At 40.8% G+C, this 25,552-nt stretch overlaps 2 protein-coding genes across 2 annotated transcripts in view; one reads left to right on the forward strand and one right to left on the reverse strand.

The window, feature by feature from the left end:
• Positions 1-118: 118 nt before the first annotated feature.
• On the reverse strand, positions 119-24,782 carry LOC308386445 (clusterin-like protein 1). Its single transcript, XM_080865976.1, has 12 exons — positions 24,706-24,782; positions 11,285-11,366; positions 5,955-7,457; positions 5,739-5,881; positions 3,476-3,577; positions 3,229-3,377; positions 2,634-2,804; positions 2,089-2,539; positions 1,870-1,998; positions 1,211-1,425; positions 890-1,070; positions 119-566 (listed from the first exon to the last, which is right to left on the reverse strand). The coding sequence occupies exons 5-12, from the start codon at positions 3,564-3,566 to the stop codon at positions 556-558; spliced, it is 1,398 nt and encodes a 465-aa protein (XP_080722102.1). The 5' UTR covers positions 3,567-3,577; positions 5,739-5,881; positions 5,955-7,457; positions 11,285-11,366; positions 24,706-24,782; the 3' UTR covers positions 119-555.
• Positions 9,257-25,552, forward strand: part of LOC308386441 (collectin-12-like) — a 48,306-nt gene continuing 32,010 nt past the window's right edge. Inside the window, exons 1-2 of the mRNA XM_080865970.1 lie at positions 9,257-9,546; positions 10,548-10,598. Of these exons, the coding sequence (XP_080722096.1) occupies positions 9,540-9,546; positions 10,548-10,598 (58 nt within the window). The 5' untranslated portion in view covers positions 9,257-9,539. The remainder of the gene's footprint in view (positions 9,547-10,547; positions 10,599-25,552) is intronic.

Here is a 25,552-nt window from a genome sequence, read left to right on the forward strand (position 1 = left end):
GTTCTGGGTACAGCGATAGAACGGCCAATCATAGAAGGAGAAGGTTTTTCTTATATGGACCTCTTCCGCATGTGCAACAAAGCAAGGTTCACGTGGGCAAAACACCACTGCGCCCCTTTACCGCCAAATTAGTGAGTCGATCACGTGATTGAAAACTATGAATTGATAAGAGAAATGCATACGAACAAAAGTCACCCTTTCACTGTTCTTACAGATTTACGAGATGCAAACCACGGTTTGCATTTATTTAAAACTGTAAACAAAACATACTATGAAGTACGATTCAAAAACTAAATTCAAAAGTACTCGTGACATAAATAACAAACAAAATAGAGGTTGAGGAGTGTACACTGTTTTATTGCGTAGACGTTTAAAAATCTAAGCATCAAAATACATGAATAAGAACAACATAAACTGTGCATATGAAGGTTTAGAGGTCTATGCGGTGCATTTTCAAGTATTATACAGATCAGCTTAATTGTGCACGAGAAAACCTGAATGTCCTGGACTCTTCACTCTGCATGAAGAAACTGTTCCCATGGTGGTATGATCACATTACTCCATTCCTGTGCAGAAAAAAACTATTAAGTTTTACATTATGTAAGTGTACAGACCATTAAAAAACAAAAAATATAATATAATTAGAGATTGATTTCATGTAGATCCAATTAATCTTTTTAAACAAGTCAATAAAAAGAGGAATGTATGATTGTTTTTCTAGTCACATTATCATCTTGGATTGCAACATACTATCCAATCTGTAGCGATCGCAGTGTAAAGCGCTTTCAAATGATCGCAGTTCATCTGGGTTAAATTCAATTTGGAACTCTGCCAGGTGATGCTGGTAGCCAAATACTGCACTAAGGGACCACAATCGTGGGATCAATACCTTTTATCTTCTGTTTATATAGTGTCAGAGCCTCTAGAGCAACATTTTGGATGAAAGCAGGGTCATCCACCTCCAGATCTGCTGGGACCAGTATGGTTACTGGGGCTGAATCCATTATGGAGACAGTGACACTGCTGTCTGCTTTAGGCTTGTTATTCTTTATCTGTTGCTGTGGACTCACCTAAAAGATGAGAAGAGATGAAAATGAAAGTAGCCGTCTGACTCAAAATTGCAACCTTGGCTTGTTGCAACCTTAATAAAAGCTTCCCAATTTATACAGCAAAGATAATGTCTACAGATGCAGCATCACTAGCCACATACCAATATCACACTGAAGATGCTGTGTGGGTCCACTGTGCTGTTGGACAGCTGGCTGACCCAGCCATACTTGTCATGCATGCTGCTGAGCCACATCTGAGTGTCTGCTGTGTGTCTGTGGACCAGCTGCAGCCTGCCGTCATACTGCTGACGGGAGGCGTTCAGCAGCATGTACATCTCCTCCATCTCAGAGTGCAACTGCTGCATGCTGGGGCATGCTGTATGAGGAGGCAGAAATCCAGATGTTCATGTTGAACTAAAGGACTTTTTTTTTTTTTTGCATTATTCCTGATGAAAGAATTTTAAGCATCTATCTAAAAAGCGTTAAAACCATTTTTTAAAATCCTCTCAGTCAAGAGAAAACTAATCAACAACTATTTTAACAAGTAAAGCCTCAAAAATGCCCTAAACAAGTTGATTCCCATTTCTCAGATGTGAATGTTCTGTTTTTGTGTCTGCTAAATCATTTTAATCTGACCACATTGTTGGGTTTGGACAGTTTTTCAGACCCAACAAGCTATGTGGCATTGAGACTCTAGGAAATTGTGACAGACATTTTTTGTTTTCCATAGTTTTCCTTCTTTTTAACGTCAAATAAAACCAGTTTTAAACTGTTTATATGTGTCTGTGTGGGAAGAGCGGCAAAATAAATCTGGATTTACCCTTTAACAGATAATCCCTGCATGTCTCACACAGGTCTTGAAGCTTCCAGCACTCTGATGCTTGTCTGCGGAGTCTTCTGCACATATATCTGCTCTGCAGCGGTCCCATTGCAGAAAACAAGCCTGTATCTTTGTAGGTGGACATGAATTATGTTACACACAAACAACCATTGTCTACAAACACACACATTTAAGAGTGCAGCGTTGTGCATCAGATACCTCGACTTGATTGCTGAACGTACTCTTCAGCTTCTTTTATTTCCTCAAACAAATCAGCCACTGGGGCACTGAAGCCTTCCAGCACGCTCTTCCCAAAGTCAAGCACTGAGTGAAGAACGTGCTCCAAACCCACCGACCCAAGGAAGCCAGAGCTTGACCCTCTGGTCGAAAGCGTGCTGGACTGCAGCTCAGTGGCAAAGGTTTCTAGAAAGGCGTGACCAAACACGGGTTGCATCTTCTTGGCCAGACCAATGCTCTGGTTGTACAAAAGGCTGATGTTTGACAACAGGTCGCTGAACGATGCTTCAGCCTGCAGCAGCTCCATATTGGATTTGTCCTCTGTGACCTGCTTTTCAGCTGCGACATTTTCACCTGAATTCTCCTGATTTTTATTGTGGACCTGCTCGGCATCTTCCAACTTAGTGGCCATTTTCCTGAAAAACTCCTCTACCTGAAGGGAGGGAGAGAGATTCACAGAGATATGTTTGCACCTTAAACATCAGTCCTAAAGAGATTCCTTTTGTTGGAATGTGCTGAAGTCAAACCTTGAACGAGAAAGAGGCGAAGCCGCGGCGACACGTAGATGTATAGAAGGCCTTACAAGAATCTTCCAAACATGGTTGGCACTCCCCAAAGGAAGATTTGGTTAAATCTTGACATTGTTGTTCGGCTTCCTCGACTTTTTGCTGTGTTTCTTTGGCCAGCTGCATCACCCCCTAAAACCCAACCCAAAAAACAGAAAACTCTGTCACAGATACATTCCCTTTTAATAAACCACAGAGGATAAGATGAAGTCTGAGGCTCTGGCACTCTGCCCTGCCCTGCGTTCTGAAAACACTCAGAAAATATAATAATCTAGAGACAGTTAATTTATCCTGACTGTAGTAAAACTACACCCCAGACTCACTTAACCAGCTGCACTCCCACACTCATTTTTCACTGTCTGCTTTGAGGTCTCTCCATGTGACTTTGTCTTTGTGAAGCAGAAAATATGTGGTGGGTTTCAGAAAAATGCACAAGGACTGGCATGAAACCGTTTAAACACGGTTTTAATTGCGGGTACATCTTAACCAGCCACAAATGCTGTGCAGGATTTTTGAAACTGGACGATCAGCACAGTGCAAAACGAACAGAATTCACCTTCTTCTTATCACTGCTGTGCCTCAGTGCATCCATCAGGTGCCTGTGCTTCTCTTCTTTCTTCTCCATCATTTCCTTCACCTGCTTCACTCCGAGCAAAGTTCCCTTTAGTTCCTCATCAACATACTGCTCTCCCGCTGCGGAAAGCCCTGCACACACCCGTGGAACACACAATACTTTAAGCTCTGCAACAGTAATCACTGGTGTCTTGTTTTTCGCTTTTCTTTTCCGTCAGCGAAGGCCTTACTTTTCAGTGTTTCCTCGCTGATCGGAGGAGAGTCGGCAGCACAGAGCATGACTTCAGCGATGAAGAGAATCTGAGCAAGAAACCTCCACATCGTGCCTCAAGCTTCAGAACAGGAGAAGAAATTTTTTTTCTAGCAAAAAGAAACAACGACCACATGGTGGTGCCAGCTCACAAGCAAATTTATATATAATATTTACAGGACGAAGGGGAGTGGATAAAATGTCAGTTCATTAGTATCCAATATGAAATCAATGTCAAACCAATAAACATGATGAGCTGAACAGATCCACTAAGGCAGCTGTCGGTTAATCTTTTTGGATTTGTTCATTAGTATCACATTAGGAAATATGATGGCTTGCTACCATAAAGTGCAGATGAATTATACATAAAGGTGAATATCCAAAAAATGTACACAACAAAACCTCAAATTACTACACAATTTTTTTCTTAAATGAGCTGAAAGCAACAGCAAGTAAATAGTAAATAACAGGAAACAACCATAACTGTGTGTTTTTGCTCTGAATACTGCATATTTATTTAGTTTATGGCGTCTTATCAATGCAAATTATTCCCATTAACCTTCAGTGAACACAGAGTAAGATGTCTTCCAGGTTGCAAACATTTAAAATATCTAGTTTAAAAAAAACAACAGCTGTATTGCAAGTCTCCTCCAATATCTCATCCAAGCCTGCTGTTGCACTGCAACTGTGCCATTCTGTGCAAAACACAAACCGAAGAAATGTAGAACAAGCTTTTACCTTGAGAGCTCTGAAAATATCCGACTCCCGAAAAAAAAAAAAAGAAGCAGCTTGTGCTTATGGAAGAATGAGACTGACACAGTCTGGTTCCTCCGAGGATTGTTCTATTTTTATGGATCTACTCAGCAGTACAGATCCTATTAGTGTGTTTGCATTATTGGTTATTAAGCCTTATGCGCGCTGCATACCTGCAGATCAACTTTAATGCTCTGTAAATATAACGTGCTCAGTTGTTTGTCTGTCTCACGCACTTAATGGTCTCTAACATAGTCCAGAGCCCTCCTTAGGTAAAACTTTATGCTTTAATCTCTACCAGACTGACAGTAAGCCTGAGCCCCCTGCAGAGAATTGGCACACACACTGGCATGGTCTCAATCATGGGTTAAGCTCTGCACTGCAGGCCACAACAGGAGCAGGAGGACTGCACATGCACATGTGCACACTATACACAAAACAGGGTAACTGAAAAGAGGATATACAGCTGCTCTTAGTTTAAGCTTTAACAACAAACTGTGTAGACTTTCAGTTTATGTTGCTTGTTTTCCGTTTTTCTACCATTCCAGGCAGCCATTCATTTCTGTAGGGTATCAAAAAAAAATCAGTAGAAGACAGCTGTATAATCCAGTCCAGGGAACACAAAATATGGTTTAGATCGTTAAGAACCCTGACTCTACAATGTGCACTGTCATTTCAACTTCACGTAATACAGCTGTATGCCTGGTGATATGGTTACCTGTGCTGTAAATGTACTAGCTGGTGATAAACAGCCAAAAGAAACTGCATGTAATCCTTTAGGCTCTTGTGTCTTACTGAAACCCATCTGTCATCATGAGTAACCAGAACAGCTACAAAGCTTTCTGGCACTCTGTCTGAAACTCTTCCGGTTATGGAGAATGATATTGTGACTGTATGCATTATCACTTAGTAATTAACCATCTAACTTTACATACAACATTTTTATACTTAGTTTTCCTCATTGAAACATCAGTATTTGTGCGTTTCTCCACTTACGTATTCAGACTCTTCCTTTAGTTCGTTACCAATCTGTCTTCCATCCACACAGAGAAAACTGGAAACTATCTGATCCTGGAAGTCATCATACTTAGAAATAGTGTGTCATAAGACCGAAAGCTTGGTCCAAAAACTGGACTGTGTAGGAACCCAGAGCAGAGACAGCAGAACGTTTTACGGTGTTTATTGGTTAAACTCAAAATATGATAAGTAAGGACAGAGGCAATAAAACACAGGACTTGACGTGGCGAGGCCTAGTTTACGTGGCTAGCTTGACATGGATTGAGAGGGGGGAATTGATGTACACTGGAACGTAGCAGTTTAGCAGTCACACTGAGGAGAGAGGACAACTGAATTAGGGAAGGGTAGTGGAGAGGAGCTCTGTAGATGGTTAGTATGTTTTACAACTTTTCTTACTTGCAGGTGGAGTGAGTAAGCAATGAGGGAGGGGTGACGTGAATCCAGAGTGAGCTGGACGGTGTGGGATGGCTGACCTGAGATCTGAAGGTTTCTGATGATGTGCAATAGCGGAAGGGCAGGCAGATGAGGCACAGAGTGATTTCAAAGATTGGGTAAGGTATCCTGAGTCCAAAAGAGGAGCTTAAGCTTGAGGTTTGAGTCAAGGTGAGTCCTGGAACTGTGTCACAAGAAAACAAGGTTAGCAGAGTAAATCACAAGGAGAGCCTGAACCATGTAAGCTGGCTACCAACATGAGTTGATGATGAACTGGCGGTGAATGAATGTCAGCGTGAGGCCTAAATCACTCTGGCTTGATTGCCTGCAATCAGCTCCAGGTGTGTAGAACTGCAGAGGAGAAGATGGCCCTGCCCAGGGGCGATACCAGGTAGACTCAGGATCCTGATGGAAAATTCCAGCCGCACACCTGGAGCTGTATTAAAGACACTATTTTTTAATTAATCTTAAAAACTTTAACTGAAAACTTTACTACCAGGAGGCAGTGTTGGTCTAATGAGTTTGTTTAAATTTTTCCAGATGTTTGCAGCTGCTTCTTTTTTTTTTAAAGTATATATATTTATTTAAGATGCTTTGGAATTTGCAGGCTGCCATTCTAAATAAAAATGTTTAATCATTTACTACCGGTAGTTGGATAAAGGTTACATTGACTCACTGCCCCCTCTTGTGGTACAATGTGGTATTACATAAAAGTACAGCCCAGCCCTCTTTCACCTTATTTTTATATCTCTTTTTCAGGCATAAAGTCATAGTGGTTGCATTTTAAAATCCTGTTGGTAAGTTAAGCTGTGGAAGATTTAAGACTATTTTTAAAAACAGGATTTTACAGTAAGAATTCATCATTTTTTAGAGCTTGTCACTGCTGCCCCCAAGTGATCATAATTTTCTTTCTTTTTTAAGGGCATGAACGGTTATGTTAAGGTACAGTTTTAATAAACTAAAAAGTTATTAAACTATCTCAGCAGTCTATGGAAAAGTACTTTCTCTAGTCTGCCAACAGTGAATCTCTCCTGCAGCAATTGAATGATTTGAGTTGCCATTTTTCTAATCACTACATGGCGGCACCGTGGCAAATGTGGAATTCCTGTATGCTTTCTAAATCTCCTGCTAATCTGAACCCACTGCAGAAAGCCTTGACCCAGCAAATGAGGTCCCAACCCCTGAATAAGGACCAGCAGGAGCTTGGTAGTAAGCTACCTGAACCTCAGCTGCTTTTTATTAGCTCACCACGATCTCTCTCTGCGCCCCAATACTAGCCTGCTGCTCCAATCATAGCCGACAGTAAAATAACAGTTTTGAAGCCTTTAGTAAAACAAGTAATTAGTTGCTTGATCATCTCAACTTGGTCTGAAGTATGTTATGTGGCACACTGGGTCAAACTCAAGCTATTAGTGCTGAGCCAGAGTTAGAAGGCTGTGTTATCCAAAGAAAGAAGAACAAACAGATCTGAGCTGGACATGTGTGCTGCTTTCCTTCCAAGCCCAGAGGATTCCACTGCTGAGACACTTGATGTTGTCTGCATCCGTTTCTGGAAAATTTACTGACATGAAGTGAACGAGTGTAAAAAGATTAGCATCATGTAACCCAGTGACACTAACCTGGACTGAAGATGCAAGAGTGGGCCTGTCTCATTTCTTTGATGTTCCTTGTTAGTCTGGGAGGATGCAGCTGGAGCTCTGTGTTTGATCAGTGATCTGAAGACTGTGGATACAGGAAGTGTCCAGGAATTATCACAACACCTGGAAGAGTTAAAGAAAAATGGCGCCCAGTGAACCTTACAGTCTAATATGGATAAACAGCGGACACTTCTCAGCAAAATAAGTTGTTTCTAGAGGAAGTGCAACCATCTATATAGCCATGTTGTCATGAGGATGTTATTGTGCTTTATCAAACAGAGCTCATTTAGACATCGTGGCAATAAAAATGCATAGTTATAGTTTTTCCACTAATTTATGCATGCAGCTGGATCATGCAAACTTTTTTTATACCTTTGAAGTACAGCTCTCACGCAGCCATAAGACTTTTTCTTGAATCTATAAGTTTTTGATTTTAGTTTTTGTATGCCTGCTACTTTTTCCTGCAGGATTCTCTCCTGTTCTGTGGAAGCAATGGAAAATACTCTGCAGTGTTTTGCAGAATTGTGGGGCTGCCGTGATAAATCAGACGATAGCACGTCACCAAACAGCATATTTAATCTATTACCGCAGGGAGGCTGATATTAAAATGATTTTTAAATCCTTGAAGGACATGAGATATGAGCCTAAATATGCAAAACAGAAACTGGGCAGAAATGTCGCGGTGCTCCCTTCCACCTTCTCCAACCTTTGAAATTATCTCTAATGGGTACCAGATTTTTACCCGGGGGACGAGATTGCTATCAACCCCCTGTAACCTAATCTCATCTCCGGCTGGATTACTGCAGCGTCGGGCGACGTCTCGCGGTCTGTAGTGCTGAAAGCAGTCCGCACCTCCTCTGTCCCCACAGGAGGAGGCTCAGCAGGAGGGCCGGGGACCGTAACTGCTTTGAAAGGCTGTGCAGCACAGATGTAGTAACAAGTTTGGTTGTCAAGTTATGTATGAAAGTTATGCAGAAATTGAGTCCAGTGACGGAAATGAAGTATCTTAGCTTTCACAATAAAAGCGTGCCTAAATTAAATTTAGATACCTTAAAAGCGCTTAGAAAATCTAAAAGAGAGGACAGAAAATGTCATCTATATGTTGTTACAAATGACCAATAGATTAGTTTTCCCCCCTAAATGTGTCAAAGCAAAGATTTTGAGCTTGACACAGAAGTTGTTTTCTGATGTCTTGAAACCAAGAACTGTGCAAAAGACCCGAGGCATCCTTCATATCTTTATAGTTTACTAGGAAAATATGTGCAGTCACTTGTTGAAAAATATACACACACATGGAAATACAGTATATAAGGCAAAAACACAGCTTGTGCAAAAAGGTGAAAAGTCAATATTTAGTGTGATAATATATATATTTTTTATAAACACAGCCTGAACTCTCTTAGGCAGGGCTTCTTGTATTTTCTTTAAGCAGGCTTCAGGAAAATGTTGGCTGCCTTTTGTTCTGTTCCCTGTTAGGATGATCCAACACTGCTTCAATAATGTTGATGTTCGAGCTGTAGGAAAGCCAGTGAATGGCAGAGAGTGTTCTATTGTGTGTGTTTTTAATTCAGATATGCTTTTATTGCATCAGCAGTTTGTTTGGAACGAGTGCCATGCGAAATCCTATCCTGTAGATAGAATTTAGGGCTACCACTTGACAAGAGGTGCCAGGTTTTCAGTAATATCTTTTGATCATTTGCATTGTTATATTTGATAAACTGAGATATGTTTGGTATTTTTTTCATAGAAAGAAGAAATGGGAACAAATTATGTGAAAGGCATCTTCATCTATTAGGCATCTATTTCATCTTCCGGAAATAAGTTGTATTTTCTGTGGTTTAAGGGGTGGAAAAGAGGTGGGGCGACTACAATTTATTCTGAAAGGACCACCGGAAACACAACTTGCTGCTTTGTGTAACTTAACACTGGTCTAAGTCTCAGCTCAACTCTCCTTTAGCTCAGCGCTCTGGGATCATCTGAGCTCTCCCGCAAACACTCTTCTGAGCCACAGCGAGCAAGAAAGCAGAAACGATGGGAATTTAAACTGAGAGTCATGAAAGTCAATGCAGACTTGTAGCTTTAAAAAAAATCCTTTAATTATAGTGTGTTGGAACAAGTTTACACTTCTGCACTGGATGGTGAGATGCGCATAAAGTGACAGCGGTCCTCATCTCTTCTACAGTTCTCAACGAGTGATAAAACGCCATGAAAGGTACGTAACTGTTGCTGCAGAAAGAAAAGTGCAAGACCTTTACTTTCATTCAAATATTGCATTGATTTAACATGTAAGTGTTTCTTTGTGTTCTGCGAGTGCGCACATCTGGATGACATTACGCTACTGCGCAGCAGAAGTTGTAAAATGCAGTTTTTTCCACCACCAGTTTCATCCCATTGAAAGAATTAAAACACCAAATAATGTTTGCGCAATTTGGCCGCTAAACTGATAATGTGAGAATTTAAAAAAAGCCCAGATCTAACAAACGAGAGAAAAGAGAGGCTTTAGATTCACTTGATTTTAAGCATGAGAAAGAGAAGGGTATGACTGATGATGACCAGTGAGCACCACCTGCAGAGCTTCATCACTGACTGCTGTGTTTGTGCTTAAATTCCAACAAGTAGCCGATTAAAGACAACAATCTGCAGGCGTTCTAATTCATCAGCATCTTCCTCGTGTAGAGTGAACTGGAGGGGAATTAGCACTCAGGAATGTGTGATCCACTCTGCAACAGTAGCTCCTGATCTAGTCTAAACGCCCCCCCTTCGTAAAAGTCATCCCTCCCTGGCTCCCCCATCACTCCCCCTTACCCATGTCACCCTCCTCCTGGCCCCATCTGTTAACCATTACCAGCGATGTTCTCTGTGCTCCGCTCCAGTCTTCAGTGCAGTGTAGCAGTGTAATTAGGGTTTACTGTCAACAACCCAGAGAAACCGCAGCCTGTGGTTTTTACAGTTCTGTGGACCTCCTATCTCTAAACTCACACTCACACATACACAGAGGAGATGATACTCTATTATCTCTAGCATAAATCCTCATTGGCTGCCCTGATCTTTGTATTTAAAGATAACTTTATACATTTTTGACTCTACGCAGCAGCCCGGTAGTGTCTCTATCACTTTTATGTTATTTATGGAGTCCTAACAACTGTCTCAGATACAGTGTACCCCTAGTTGTGTGACCTATTTATGTCATATGTTTCTGATTATGTCACGCAGACGACTTTGCAGACGAGGAGGAAGTACAGTCTTTTGGATACAAGAGGTTCGGTGAGTGAGACGTGACCTTTTCTTCTTTTTAATCACAAAACTCCTTTTTTGTGTGAATAAAAAGCCATGAATTAAAGGGCCTTAGTGTGTGGGCCCACCTCCTTCTCTCTTTCTGTTGCTGCATACCTACAATTACCTGGATATTTACAAGCATGTTGCTCTAATTGAATCATTCTATGTCAGGACAGACAGCTGGCTGCCTGAACCTCATCTGTCCCGATAGTCATCGCTAATGGTTTTGCCTCTGATGGCAGGATTTTAGGCTGAACATAAATGTGGCTGACAGTCTGTGAGGTCCAGCTTGCCGCAGGCTCAACGACTGCCGACAGAGCTCTCCAGATCAAGAAGTTTCAAAACCTCCCCTTTATCCACTTAAACCGAGTCACTTAAACATGTTGACTCACACAAACATGCCGAGAACCTCAAAAATGTGGCTACTCAAACTCAGACTGTAGTCAATGCATGTCCGTCTGTTGTGGTACATGCATTTTTGTGTGTGTATAGAAGTGTGTTCATGCACAGGCAACATATGGTTTTTTTTTTTGCCCAGTTTACAGAGGCTTTCTTTACAGATCTGTACATTATGAATTATTTGAAGGCCTCTTTTATCCTCATTTCCACTCTGCAAGAGAAGCTTTACATGACTTACACACTCTTTTATTTTCATGCTGGGCTCTGGTACATACCTGCAACTTATTCACTGTCTGAAGCAAGCTTCTTCTTTTAGCTTCTTTCCCTTTAAGCCAACTTTGTGCTGATTGGCTGCCCCTGAAAAACAGATGGTTTAAATACCATGTGGGTGGGGTTTCTATGCTCACAGTCAGAGCTGTGTGCCTGAGATTTGGATCATTTGGATCAGTCTGAAGCCTGAATCTTAGGCTCAGAGGAATCACTTCAATATAGTCTGACCTCATTATTTAAAACTGTGGTCACAGATAATAAGCAAAAGCACAATAGAGCCACTTTAAAGCAAAAGTCATTAGTGATTAGACTTGCAACATCTTACAGTAACTAAAAAGGCTCAATAGAGATTAAAATACATGAAAGTAAACAGTGAAAAACTAGACGACAAAGCAGAACATCTACTTGAGCTGTTGCAGCAGGATCTTGTTTCCACGATATGTCCTCCAGCTGTTATGACCACCGATGCGGTTGTAACCCAAAAGCAAACAGAGGAACAGCAGCTGACTATCCAGAAGGTTTTTACCAGTCTACAGTCTAAATACATCAAAGCTGGTATCCTACTGAAGTTAATCCATCACTGTCACCCTCTGTCTTATAAAATTTGGTTACAAATTGCTGAAATTTCAGTTTCCCGACACACTAAGTGTTTAAAGCAGACTATTCTTGCCCTCTAAAGATTGCTCTCTGTAACAACAGGCAGTCCATTTCCACTTATCACTGCACTACATTCTGTAATGATTGTGAAAGTCAGCAGTAGCTTCGGGGAAAGTATCCTTGTGACTCTCTGCAGTTTTGAAGTGTTTTTCTGCCAAACAAATAGTTCCCATGACTAATGCATCCTAATTTTTAGTAATTTGGGCAAATTGAGTGTTTTACACAACACCTCTGCTCAGTGTTTTCCCTCAAAGCCAGCTTTAATACCATCCACTCTGCTCCAGTAATGCATTTTTTCCCCTCTTGCCCATACATAATATATGTTTAATGATGTACAGTCTCTCCATCACAAGCACTTTTTTAAAAACAGGATCTGCTTTCAGTTGTTTTTCTGTACTTGCTGCTGATGTGCTGTTGGGTTCACTGCTTCAGCATATTCGCTATTCATGCTTTTGGATAATGCTTAAAAACCAAACCAAGGGACCAACCCTCTGTCACACACGCTAAAGAGCATTATCATTATTATTCTCACTGCAGGCATGAGCACATGCCCCATAACTGCTCATCGAATTGCGATCAGGAGTCTCAGAGTCGCTGTATTCAGGGTGTTACTGGAGTATGACTCATTCACACACAGTTTGGCTGAAGTCCGTGAGAGTGAAAAGGAGGCAGCGGGCTACGCTGTCTAACTCAGGACCAGCGGAGACGAATTCAAGCTGCGTCCAAGCACACGGTCCCTTTCATCCCAGTCACCCGAGTAGAAGCATCCTGTTTGTCTTTCTCTGTGAGCGCGTGCAAGTCCCCGCTCATATATTACATTAGAGAGCCGTGGGGAGGGTGGGGTGGGGAAGTCAAATCCAGCTCACTTTTAACTTTATTCAAATGAACTTTTGACATGTGGATGAGTAGGACAAGAAAGCCGCTGAACTTCTAACTGAGTGAAATTGGTCCTGCTGGGACACGGCAGCTGTTCTGAGGGGCCGGCTCCGGGGGTCTGCTTCACCCCTCCAGAGCCTTTGTTGTGCAATAGAGCCGCATTCATGCAAACCCTCCCGAGCCCTCATTCTACCACTATTAGTGCTATAATGTCAGTTCACAGAAGGGAACAAACAGTTATTTCCTCCCTGCATGTTTTGCTTTAATTCACTGCGGTCTCCCGGGAGACTGATAGTGTTTAAACTGTCGTGACATGTCAAAGCTGTGAATGTTGTGTGAATATCTGCCCAGTTTATAAAGTCGCCACTGAGCTTAAAAAAAAATAACACGGGGCGAGTTAACACGGGAAAGAAAGAACACTCAAACCCGCTGGTTTTTCAAAGTCACTGTGAACAAGAAACGACACCTATAATACGAGTAGGCTTTGGCATCCTTTCATGTAAGTTTTTGCAGAGAGCGATGGGCTCCCATAAAATTCCTGAACGCAAAGAAAATCATCTTAGGGAGACGTGAAACATAGAGATGTGAGGAATGAGCAGCTGTCAGCAGGTAGATCATGCTTTCCATATGTCGAGACCCACAGTTGGGCCAGAGCCTGGCATGGTAGCTCTCATCAGTGCGTTAGCATTTGTGAATGAATGCATGAGAGGTGGCTGGTGGCTCCATATTTCTGGGTAGAAGCGATATTTCTTGTTGCATAAGAAATCAAACATGATTAGAACAAGATGTTTCACGCCCGTGCTGGTTGAAGAAATTAGTCTTAAAATAAATTGTCCGTGCTTTGAGTTAATTGTAAAAAATGCTTTTGAATGCAGTCCGCTGCACAACTGTAGGATAAAGGACCAAGGGGACCACTTTCTTGTGTGATTTGCTTTTCTCTCTCTATCAAGGAAGCAATAGAAAAGATAACCAGTAAAATTCCACATGGTTTAATTTTTGGCTTCATCTTTCCAGATGGTTGTTTATGAAGCGCTCGTCCAATTCCTGAAATTCCAGGATTTGATGTGTTCACCTCGGTTTTGTGATAAAGTGCAGATATACAACTGTAAGGAAACTCGACACTGGTTTCATTCACTTTCTTCACTGTTTTGGCTGCAATTCATATACAAACCAGCAAAGTCCGGGCTCCCTCTTTTCTGCATATAAGTATATAAGGTTTGCATTAAAAAGTGCAATGTGTAATATGAACACATGTGAACCAGTAATGGGAAGTGACCACATGCTGAAATATCTTTAAAAGTACATTTGGTGATGTTTGTGCTTTTGCTGACGTGCAAAGTAAGAAGTAGGCTTTATACAAAGATACACACTTGCAAGCACAGACATACACTTTTTAAACAGAGTGAGCTTTTTCTAATTCTTTTCTTTACTTAAGCATCATCCATAAGGCATGGATATGTCATGTATATTTACACAAATACAAATATAGACATGCATTTTCCACTCGCTTGTATACAAGTGTAAATGTACACCACTCAGGCACACACACACACACAGTTATCAGCGCATGCTCAAAGTAAATTCATATGGTGATCCCATCTCCCTCCCTGCCAAGCTGAAGCTGGGCCGGAATTGCTTTCACAGTGCTCAAGGTTTAAACATATTTATTTTACTGTGGGGGGCTGACACAAGAAGGCCATCAGAACAAAAACAAAATCTACCTGAGCTTTGGCTGAACTCTCACAGCCCCATTAGGACTAGTATAATCATCGGTCAATGGAAGTCAGCAGCTGCCCTTGGCCTGATTCAAAGCATGAACCTTCAAGTCACACAAAAAAAACATACAATTGTGAAAACAAAGAGAAAGAAGAACAGAGAAAGAGCCACCTTGTCACAAAGCTTCCATCTGTTGTAGATGAAAGAGTTTACTTCATATTTCTAAAAAGTTACCTTGTAGTTACCTTGTAAATAAATAACAACAACCTGTGCAAGTGCCAAATACTGCAGCTCTTCAGACTTGAAGCCTTGAAAACTCCTGTGTTAATATGCCAAGCACATTAACAGGGGTAGAAAAACCATCTTCTTTCAGTTGGATACAGAAAGGACTGCCCCTCTCTGAGCCTGGTTCTGCTGGAGGTTTCTTCCTGTTAAAAGGGAGTTTTTCCTTCCCACTCTCGCCAAGTGCCTACTCAAAGGGGTTTATTTGATTTTAGATTTTTTTTCTGTACTATTGTAGCATCTTTATCTTTACCTGCTTTTGTGATATGAAATGATATAAATAAGACTGAATTGAATTGAATATGTTCTCTGTAGCAAGTGTATGGATTTTTTATTCACCTGTTGCATCTAGCCTTAAAGGTATGCATTTTAACAACGTGGCTGCTTTGACTGCCAAGTTGATGCTGATAAAGCATTGTTGCCCAAGAAGTCTGTGCTCTAGTTTTCATGACTAGACTTCTTGTATATATTTGTATCTCACAGAAACAGACATTTATTAATTAGCAGGTATCATAATTAAGTTTCCCTCAAGAAAAAAGTTAACTATGGATAATTTGAACCAGTTTAAATGAGTGAATTAATGAGTAATTAATAATTACTAATTATTACTAATTATAATAATTAATGAGTGAATTATTATATATAGAGACCAGAACTATATCAGACTGTAAACATTATTGCATGTATAAAATTGGGCATCTTAGCATGACAGTCAGTAGGACTGATTAGTTTTTGGAAGCAGCCTCAAGTGGTCATTGAGGGAACTGCAGCCTTTTGTTGGTTACCACCTAAATAGCACCAACTGGAAACGGCGTAAGGAAACATACAAAACAGTGGAAATTATTTTGAAACATTATCTTTAGGTTATGTTGTAGCAATAACAAACTCTGACAGAATGTAACTGCACTACAATACATTGTGATATAGTCATGTACAATGAGTTTTATCCCAGCAGCACAGTATATCGATGAAAGAGGTAGAATTACATGAAACAGTGTGCAAAGTTAATACAACAAAGCGTAAAATGCAAGACTTCCTCCACAAGTTGAGGATTAAAAAAAAGGGAGGACATCCTCTTGGGACAAGCACTGATATCTGGATGGGGGTCATACGCCCTGTGCTGCTGTGACTCCTGTTCCCACGCATGTGGGTTTGGAGAGGCCAGGCTCAAGAGGTTTGTGGCCGGTGTGGAACCCAGAATGCACTAATCCATTTCCTGCACTTGTTATGGTTTCTCCAGCAAAGGCCCAGAACGTTCCTGGCTGAGCATGGTGTCGGGGTGTCTTTGCCTGGAAGCAGCTGTGTCAGCATGGGCAGGGCTCGGTTCAGTTCGGTGGGTTTCTCTGGCAGAGTATCCCCTGGCTTCTCAACCACCTTTAGCTGTAGTCTTAATAACACCTCATCCATCCTGGTTAGCAGGGTATCAGACATCCTATGTTAACATGGGTGCTTGACACATTTAATATATACTGTCATGTGATACTTTGCAGTGCATTTGTCAGAATGTCTGATGGGGAATTTTATGAACTTTGCTGTGGTTTCTCCTCTTTTGCAGGGTTGTGTTGTGGGATTCTCAGATTCTGCTTCTTAGTTCTGTTTCAAAATGACGTGGCAGCTTTTGATCACTTAATACTTTTATGAAGTCTTAATGTTTTTTCATTGTCTGCCATACCACTTTCAGATTTTTCCTTTGGCCTTGATACTTTAGAGTCAGCTTGCCTTTGCAAACATTTATTATGCGTGTGGGTGAGCATCTGTGTTTGACTTTCCCTGTGCTTTTCTTTTTATTGCCATAATGTTTGCATTTTCTCTCATATGATGATCACCAGTTCACCAGTTTTCAGTGTTTTTTTTTCCTGTTGCCAAAATTCCACATTCACACTACATGGATCAAATGACTGTTTGCTTCTGTTTTGCAGAAGGCAACTGTTTCAAGCAATGAAACTACCTGCACAGCTCTGAAATACCAGCAGACACTAGCTGGTGAACAAAATGGTGTATTTAGTATCTCATAAGGAGCAGAAAACTTGCGGATAGAAACAGGAGGTTCACATCATGGATGTGCAGCCAAAAAATCAGCAGCATATGTGTGATGCTATCATGTCAATATGGACCAAAATCTCTGAAGCATGTTTTAAGCGCCTTGTTGAATCTGTGCCATGAAGACAAAAGCAGGTCCAACTCAGTACTAGCAAGGTGTACCTAATAAAATGAGTGTATACAAACTTTGAAGCAACATATGTATCTGAACAACATATTTTTCAGGGAATGGCTGTGCCAAACAACATTCTGGCCATATTCCAGTGCATGACTCCATTGTTAGAGTCCAGGTGCTAAACTGGCCTGCAATCCAGACCTGTGACCCACTAAAACATTTGGTGCATTACAACATGAAAAGTAGAAGAAAGTTGGCTCCAAACTGTCACGCTGCAGAAATCTAAATCAAGCCCGAGTGAAAACACTTCACTTTTAAAACTACAGCAGCTGTTGTTTGAAGAAAATGTGACCATCACAACTATTTTTACAGTGTATTTCTGCCATGAAGATCATAATGAGTAGGCCTATACTTTTTTCAAGAAACAAAACAACTTCTTAGTTTCAACATTTTTTTTTTTGTATGCTGTTTAAGTTCATTTAGTTTAAATGATTAGTAAATCAAACAAAAAAAGAGTGTGTTTACTGTGTTCCTTCAGCTTCTGAAAGACCAAAAACTACTCAAGCAGGTTAAGTGTGTTGTCAAGCATGCAGTGTGCTAACACCTGCTGTAGAGAGAAGACAAAGATGGGAAACTACTTACTTAGAGTGGGAAAACCAAGCTATAAGACACTGGGCTTTTCTTTGACTTTCAAGGGATTGTCTAGTAAAAATCAGGAAGTCAGTATTGGCCTGTGTTTTAAAGCCAGCTTTGACTTCACAGATGTGAAATCACTCATTTTAAATTCCAGATTTCATATCCCAGACTGGAGGCAGACTGGCTCAGTATTAAAATAGAAAACATTTTTGAGAGTTTAAATCTCCCCCCAACCAGTTGTGGCAGATGACCGCAGCTCCCTGAGCTTGGTTCTGCTGGAGGTTTCTTCCTGTTAAAAGGGAGTTTTTCCTTTCCACTGTCACCAAAGTGCTTGCTAATAGGGGGTCATGTGATTGTTGGGTTTTTATCTCTATGTATTATTGTAAGGTCTACCTTAACATATAAAGCGCCTTGATGCGACTGTTGTTGTGATTTGGCGATAAAATTGAATTGAATTGAATTCTAATTCACATGATTTTTGCTACCTGTTTATGACTAATTGTGAAGTGCAGTGACACTGATACTGTTAGTTGGCTAATTTAGCTCATTCTTCATCATTATTTTAAGTGAGGTAGCCTCACTTCTTTATGTGTTTATACATGAAAGTTTTCAAGTTATTTTAAAAGTCCCAGATTGCCCCGAAAGCTTGAAAAGCTTTCAGAGAGAAATTCCTGTCGTGACAAGAAGGTGAGAATGAAGTGTTTGTGTTGTTCTAAGGCAGGGGTGTCAAACTCAAATACACAGTGGGCCAAAATTCAAAACTGGAATAAAGTCGCGGGCTAACGTTAATATTTATTGAAATATATTTATTCCTCCAGATATAAGAATGAATCTTTTCTTATGGACTCAAACACGTTTTGCTAAAAAACTGAATATGGAACAAGCAAAGCTTAATACTAAACAATATATATATTAGCTGTATAATACCAGTAGGCCAGCTCTGATAGTAATTTGGTATGGCTTCGCGGGCCAGAGTTTGACACCTATGTTCTAAGGGCAAGAAAAATAAAGGCAGATGCTACAAATTATGACTCCCAAAACAAAATCCATAAATAATCCCGTATAATGTGATTTTTTTTAAAGTCAAATGTCAGCCAGTGACTTTTAAAACAGAATTGGATCTCTGTTGCATTTGTTCTAATTTTCTTTGTGCAGGGAGAGGAGGGTGTAAACAGAGAGATGATTTATAGACCAGGGTGAGGGATTTCCTTGTATCTGGTTTAGGGAGAAACTCATACCACAGGACAGACGGGAGGAGGGATAACACTTAATGCTGACTAAGCGGCGAGAACAGCGGGTGCTGGAGGAAAAAAGGGAGGAGGGTGGAGGTGATGCAGCTGGTTGAAAGTGAAGCGCAGGAAGAGGATGGATGTGTTTGGAGAAGAATGAGAGGAGCTCTGTGTCTGGAGATAAGGGTTTGTTAGTATGTGATGGTAGTAGATAATAGAAGGGGTGGGAGTTGTGACAGTATGAGATCCATCTGGACCGTTTGTCTGTAACACACGCGCACCTTTTTGAAATAAAAGCGCAAAGTAAAATGAAAAAAAAATTGCTGTCGTTTTTTTCTACAAATCCACTCTCTGACATTTACACTTCATCTTATCTCTGTTATGATTCAAACCTTTCAACCTGGAAACTCACTGAACCATCTGAATTTGAAGAAAAGCAGCGGAAAGAGGGAATGGCAGCCAACCACAGAGGAATTTTATGAACACATCATTTTTCTTTTGCCTTGAGCTTTCAACAGTACATTTTCTCAAGACAGCAGTGCATTTACACACATGCCACAACTGAGTATGTCAGTTTTATGCTACTTATACTTCACTGCTACACCAGTATACTTTCTACCTACTTTCAGAATAGGATTTTACAAAAAAGAACTTGATTGTTTTTAAATGATTTAAGTGTTAAAAAATCATTTTAAATTAGTCACATTTAAACTACCTCTTCAACTACTGATATTACATCTTAATAAACATCTCATTAGCAGGACTACACAAGGATGTGCACTCACAGGTCATCTTGTTAACTCAAATATCTAATCAGCCAATCACATGGCAGCAACTGAAAGCATTCAAAATAACTGCTGAAGTTTAAACTGAGAATCAGGAAGAAAGGTGATTTAAGTGACTTGTGCCAGACAGCATGGTCTGAGTATTTCAGAAACTGCTGATCTGCTGGGATTTTCCTGCACAACCGGAGTGGTCTGACAAAGAGAAACTATCCAATGAGCGTCTTAATGAAAGAGGTCAGAGGAGAATGACTAGATGGCTTGATAGGAAGGCGACAGTAACTCAAACAATCAAATAACCACACCTGTTTACACCAGTGTAAGCAGATGGGCTACAGCAGCAGAAGACCACATTGGGTGTCACTCCTGTCTGCTAAGAACAGGAAACTGAGGCCACAATTCATAAACAAAACATTGGAAAAGCTTTGGCAGGTCTGACGAGTTTTGAATTGTGCTGCAACTTTCAGATGGTCGAGTCAGAATTTGGTGTAAAGAACATGAAAGCAAGCACCGATCCAGCCTCGTGCATTTAGGTTGTACAGCCTGCCACTTTTTCATTAAGCAGCTGTTTTAATGCCGCAAAACTCATTTGATCTAGTGCTAGCTTAGTGCCCAGCAACAACCTACAAAGTCAGGATCTAGCTGAGGAATATAGAATGAGTCAGAGAGCTCAAGGGCCAGCAGCCTCAAGTACTGATGGAAACCAAAAGAGAGCTAAAACAGAGAGTAACTGTTCAACAGATGTTGAATTGGAAGTTGCTTTGATTGAACTTGATGTGCTTTTCTGACACCTTAGTAGCTTACCACAGTGATAGTGAAATAGTGATCTCTGTGTTTTGTTTGCTGTTTTTATTTCTAAATATTAATTGGGCTCAATTCCTTTTTTAACATAACTAAAGGACCTTATTGCACCTTGTGTTATGTATTGATATGTCGCTTCTGTGCTGAAAATGGGTCAGATTCCCTCTAATTGCAGATTTGGCCCTCTGGGGTCTGTAAATGCAATACATATATTCGGTTTTGACTAAGCTGGTCAGACTTTGGTTGACCTGCCTCATCAGTTGATCCCCTGAACTGTGATTAAGGTCACAGTACCCTCAAAAAGCGTCTTGAATATCTTTTTCTAGAAATAACAATTGGTTCCAAGAGATCCTGTAAACTCTTGTTCCACCTCCTCTTTCTCTCTCTGTTGCACCTTCATTAGCTTGAATAAAACAGCAGTAACATGACTCAGTGCATTGGATATAAAGTGCAGGCGTCGATCTGTGATGTTTTTGCCAGAGCAACACATGTGCGGGTAGTTAGCTGCTATTTTCAATCTGGACTGTGATCATCTGAGTGTCAGTGACTTTTCTGACTCACCTTTAAGAGTGAGGAAAAGCAGCAAACCCCACCGTGTTCCCCTAGCTCCAGCTCTCACACACCATAATAAGCCTGGTGTCCTTGAGGTGACCCATACGCAGATGTCAAGGGAGGGTCTCTGGAGTCCAGCACGGCCTGTTTTCTGTGCCTTTAAGGGGTATTTATACTGAGGGTCTGAGTCACAAATTTTGTAATTAAATAAAAAAGCGCAGAGAGAAGGCTTTCCAAAACACCTGTGTGTTCCTATAACGCCTCCAGTGAAAAGACTTATGTTAAAATTTGGCACGCTGCAGTTCTTTGTTCTGCAAGAGCCGTACTTGTACATAAGGTTTTACATTCGTATTCCCTTTCGTGTGCGTGTGTGTGCATTAGTCTGTGCATATGTGATTTCACTCCTAGAATAACACACAATATCTCACTTTTGCACTACAAACTGTTTTATGTGCTCCAGTCCCCTGTGTCCACAAACACTAAGATTTCTCCAGCACCTCCGGCAGCAGAACACACAGGCACACTTTTACAATGAATTTGGGAATTCTAATTTCTCCTCTTTTAGTGTAAGTAATAAAGCCCCCTAAAGCTCTTACTCTCAGTCCAAAATGTTAATGAAAGGAGGGAGAAATGACTGTGAAGGGTGCCAAGATCAACCCACAGCTTCCTGGTTTGCAAAAGGGGGTTGAAGCAGAGAGGAACAGTGTTCAGCTCCAAAGCCCTGTCAGATCCATAATGGCTTTCACATTTTCCATGTGTGAAGAAGACTGCAGACAGATGGAATTCACTAAATTCATTTTCTGGCACCTTTGCCAAATGCTTATCATGCATGCATCTTTGAATACATTATGGATGTATGGTGTGTGCTATATGCTGCAGTGCGTTTTCTGTTATTCTACAGATCACACAGCTGATACAGTTGAGTGTACTTAGATTGGCTTAGTTGAAAACAAAGCCAATCTAGGTATGTCTCTGAGTGTGCAGAAATGATGTTTGTAGTACTGTGAAAAAGTCTTGAGCTGTCCCCTCATTTCTTCATATTTTGACAGAAAAAATGGGAAATTGAAACCTGTGAAAACATAGAATGTAAGGCAAAAAAGGCGTTTTTATAATATTTGGTATGACCATCTTAATTCTTCAGCACAGTCTGAACTCCTTTAGGTAGGTCTTCTTGTCATTTCTTTAAGTCGTCTTCAGGAAAAGTTCTCCAGGCTTCTTGAAGGACATTCAAAGCTCTTCTTTGGATGCTGGCTCCCTTTTGCTCAGTCCATGACTGATAGTGCTCCATTGTGTGTTTTTCGATCCAGGTTTGCTTTTACTGTATTGGCAGTGGGTTTGGGATCATTGTCATGTTAAAAAATGGAGCTGTTGCCAATCAGACACTTTCCAGATGGTATTTCGTGGTGGATCAAAATTTGACATTACTTTTCTGTGTTCGTAATTCAGTCAATTTTTGGCAAGATCGCCAATGGCTGAAATGCAACCCCAAAATATGACAGGACCTCCACCATGTTTTACAGATGGCTGTAAACACTGTGTTGTACTTCTTTCCTGAGCTCCTCCTCAATCACTGGATTCATCACTCAATAAAACATTTTGGCACTGATTTTCTGTCCAGTTCTAGTGTAATTTGGCAAACCTCAGCCTTTTCTTCCCATCTCTCTACTTTAAGAATGGCTTCTAGATTTCCACCTTTCCACTGAAGAGTCATTCGAACTGTCAACTATTGAAGATGATCTGTCTGAATCAGTAAAAATGGCGAACCTTCAAGATACTTGCTGACTATGATGGAAACCCCACCAAAAGAGAAACAGCACAAATACTCAATGGACCAGTGGAAGAAGATGGTCTGTTCTGATATAAAATCACATTGACATCCTGATGTGTGAGCTGAGGTAACTGCTGGATGGGAAGATGGCAAACTGGTGGAGGTGGGTTGATGCTCTGAGTCACATTCTGCTTGAGTTTGACACATGCTGCCTATCTATGTATTGTTGCAGACCTCATGTACCCCTTCATGGCAGCAGGCGATGGGCCTCTTTCAGCAGGTGAATTTTATCACCATCAAATAATTGTATTTAAGATCCTTCAGATTTTCCACATCTTACTAGAAATGGGTGCTTCAAAAGCAAGTTGAATCCAGACTTGACCTGTTAATTTTCAGCTGCTTCAAGGATCTCCAGCTCATGTCTGAATTGAATTTAACATCTATGCAATTTATTGCAACCCCAGGCAGTACATCCACCTAATATTCTAAACTTAGGAAGATTGTAATCTTCTCTTTGGCTTGACAGACAGGTGTTAGCTCAATTATACAGGCATTGCTGAGTGTTATACTGGTGTAGCTGGTAGCCACTGAGTATATATTACTCATGTATGCTTTTTGTGTTGAATATTTGACGTTTGTATTGCGGTATGAAAGGAGTGCCAGTTCCCCTCTAAGTCCAGCCAAGCAGTCTCTACAGAGACTGATAAATTCATCCAAATCATCTCTTGCTGCTACCAACTAAAGTCCTCTGAACTTGAAGTAGACCTATTATGCCGATTTTCATTTCTGTATTTTCATTCTTGGATTCTGGAGGATCCTCGCATGATTTAAAGTTTAAAATAACCCTTAATTATCTTACATTTGGCTTAAGTGTCGTATACCTTGATGCAGCCCCTCTGTATATCCAGTTGTCTGAAACAAGATGTTTTAGCTCTCTAGATTTTTGCTGATTGTCTGCACCTCGCATTACAATCACTAGCATGTATCAAATACTGTCTAAGACCAGTACATGAGGGAAATGTAATGTTACTTGCAGCTGGACAGTGTCTGCAAGCATAGACCAAGGGTTTATGCGTAAAGGGCTTGCTGGATGAAAGACTCCTCTGTCAAGTGGTGAGGCAAAAAACAAATGTTTGCTTGTAGCTGTTTAGTGCACAGAAAAGAAATAATATCAATGTCATGTGTCATATGTTGAAGGATTTAGAAAATGTAACTTTCCTACAAAACGGAAAACTGCACTTTTGGTCAACTTCAAAACTTGTTGAGTACTCAGCTTCAGTTTCAGCTTCAGGACACACTATGAGTCAAACAGGTGGGTAGAGCTTGCCCGCTTAAAGTCATACCGTGTGGTCATATTGAGGATTAACATCTCTTTACGATAATACAGATCGAGCAGTGTGAAACCTGAGGGTGAAAGCACTTGTATATAATATGTGAAAATTTAGCCAACATTGACCACTGTAATTGAACTGGACATGTGTGTGCTTAATAGACTGGCAAATTACAGCAGGATTTTCCTATCCTCGGTCAGAAGGCACAGGTGACTTATATGATGAAAGAGAGGGTCCACAGCAATGATAATTAGGGTTCTTTTAATCCAAACATCTCCAGAAGTGAATTCGTGTGAGTATATGTATATGTGTGTGTGGTTCTGTAAAATAACAGAAATTACAATTAGCAAACAATTAAAGTCAACCAAACTGGTCTAAATAATACAGAAAGGGTTGAACAGAAATGACTAAACACCACCCCCTGGTGGACACAAATGGGCTGCTGCACAGGGATAGACTCCATCTTTACTTTGGGCAGCTCAGTTCACAAGGGTAGCGCCATTTTGGTCAAATCAGCGTGAATATACAGTGTCTCGTGGCTACACAAACCGCTGGAAAACTCTATAAAGGCATCACACAATGTAGATAGGCAAGTGTATGATAAGTTACAACCATAGAACAAACAAATACAAGGCACTTACTTATCATTCACGCACACGCACGACACATGTTCAGTACAACAGCCCAGCTCCACCAGCGCTATCACGGTGAACCAGCGCAAACACAAACAAAGGATGGGAGGAATGTACCATCTTAGCAGTGGTTAGAGGGGGTCCGTGGAACAGTCTATATACACAAATCACAGGGGTTTTCTACAGTAATAGTAAAAAAATTAAAATTAAAATCATCCAGTGAGAAGCAGTTCAGTGGACAAAAATGTGTTGTTGATATCAGTTCAGAGGCAAATGACAAACTTTCTTCAAGCTGATGGTAACAATACAACAATATACAACCAAGGTATGCAGAAGAATGCATGACATGTTGAACTTTGAAGACAAATGGGCTACAGCAGCAGAAGACCATGCCAGGCACTGCTCCTGTCAGTTTAGAACAGCAAATTGAGGCTACAGTTCACCCAGGATTGGAACTTATCCTACTTTTTATCTGCGGTTCAGGCTGCTGGTGGTAATGTCATCATATTGGCACACTTTCTACCCCTTAGTACCAACTGAGCATTGTTGCTGGCCATGTCCATTATTGTGTGATCACAGTGTATCCATCTTGTGATAGCTGCTTCCATCGAGGTATAATGCCAAGTCATAAAGCTCAGATTATCTCAAACTGGTTTCTTAAACATGACAATGAATTCACTGTACTTAGATGGTCTCCACAGTCATCTAATTACCAGGCAGTCAATTCAGTCCAGCACAGATTTGGTAAAACAGAAAATTCACATCATGGATGTGCAGCTGACAAATCTGCAACAACTGTGTGATGCAATCATGTCAACATGATCCAAAAACTCTGAGGAATGTTTCCAGCACCTTG

The sequence above is a fragment of the Rhamphochromis sp. 'chilingali' genome, assembly GCF_963969265.1.
Source record: "Rhamphochromis sp. 'chilingali' genome assembly, chromosome: 18".
Lineage (NCBI taxonomy): Eukaryota > Metazoa > Chordata > Actinopteri > Cichliformes > Cichlidae > Rhamphochromis > Rhamphochromis sp. 'chilingali'.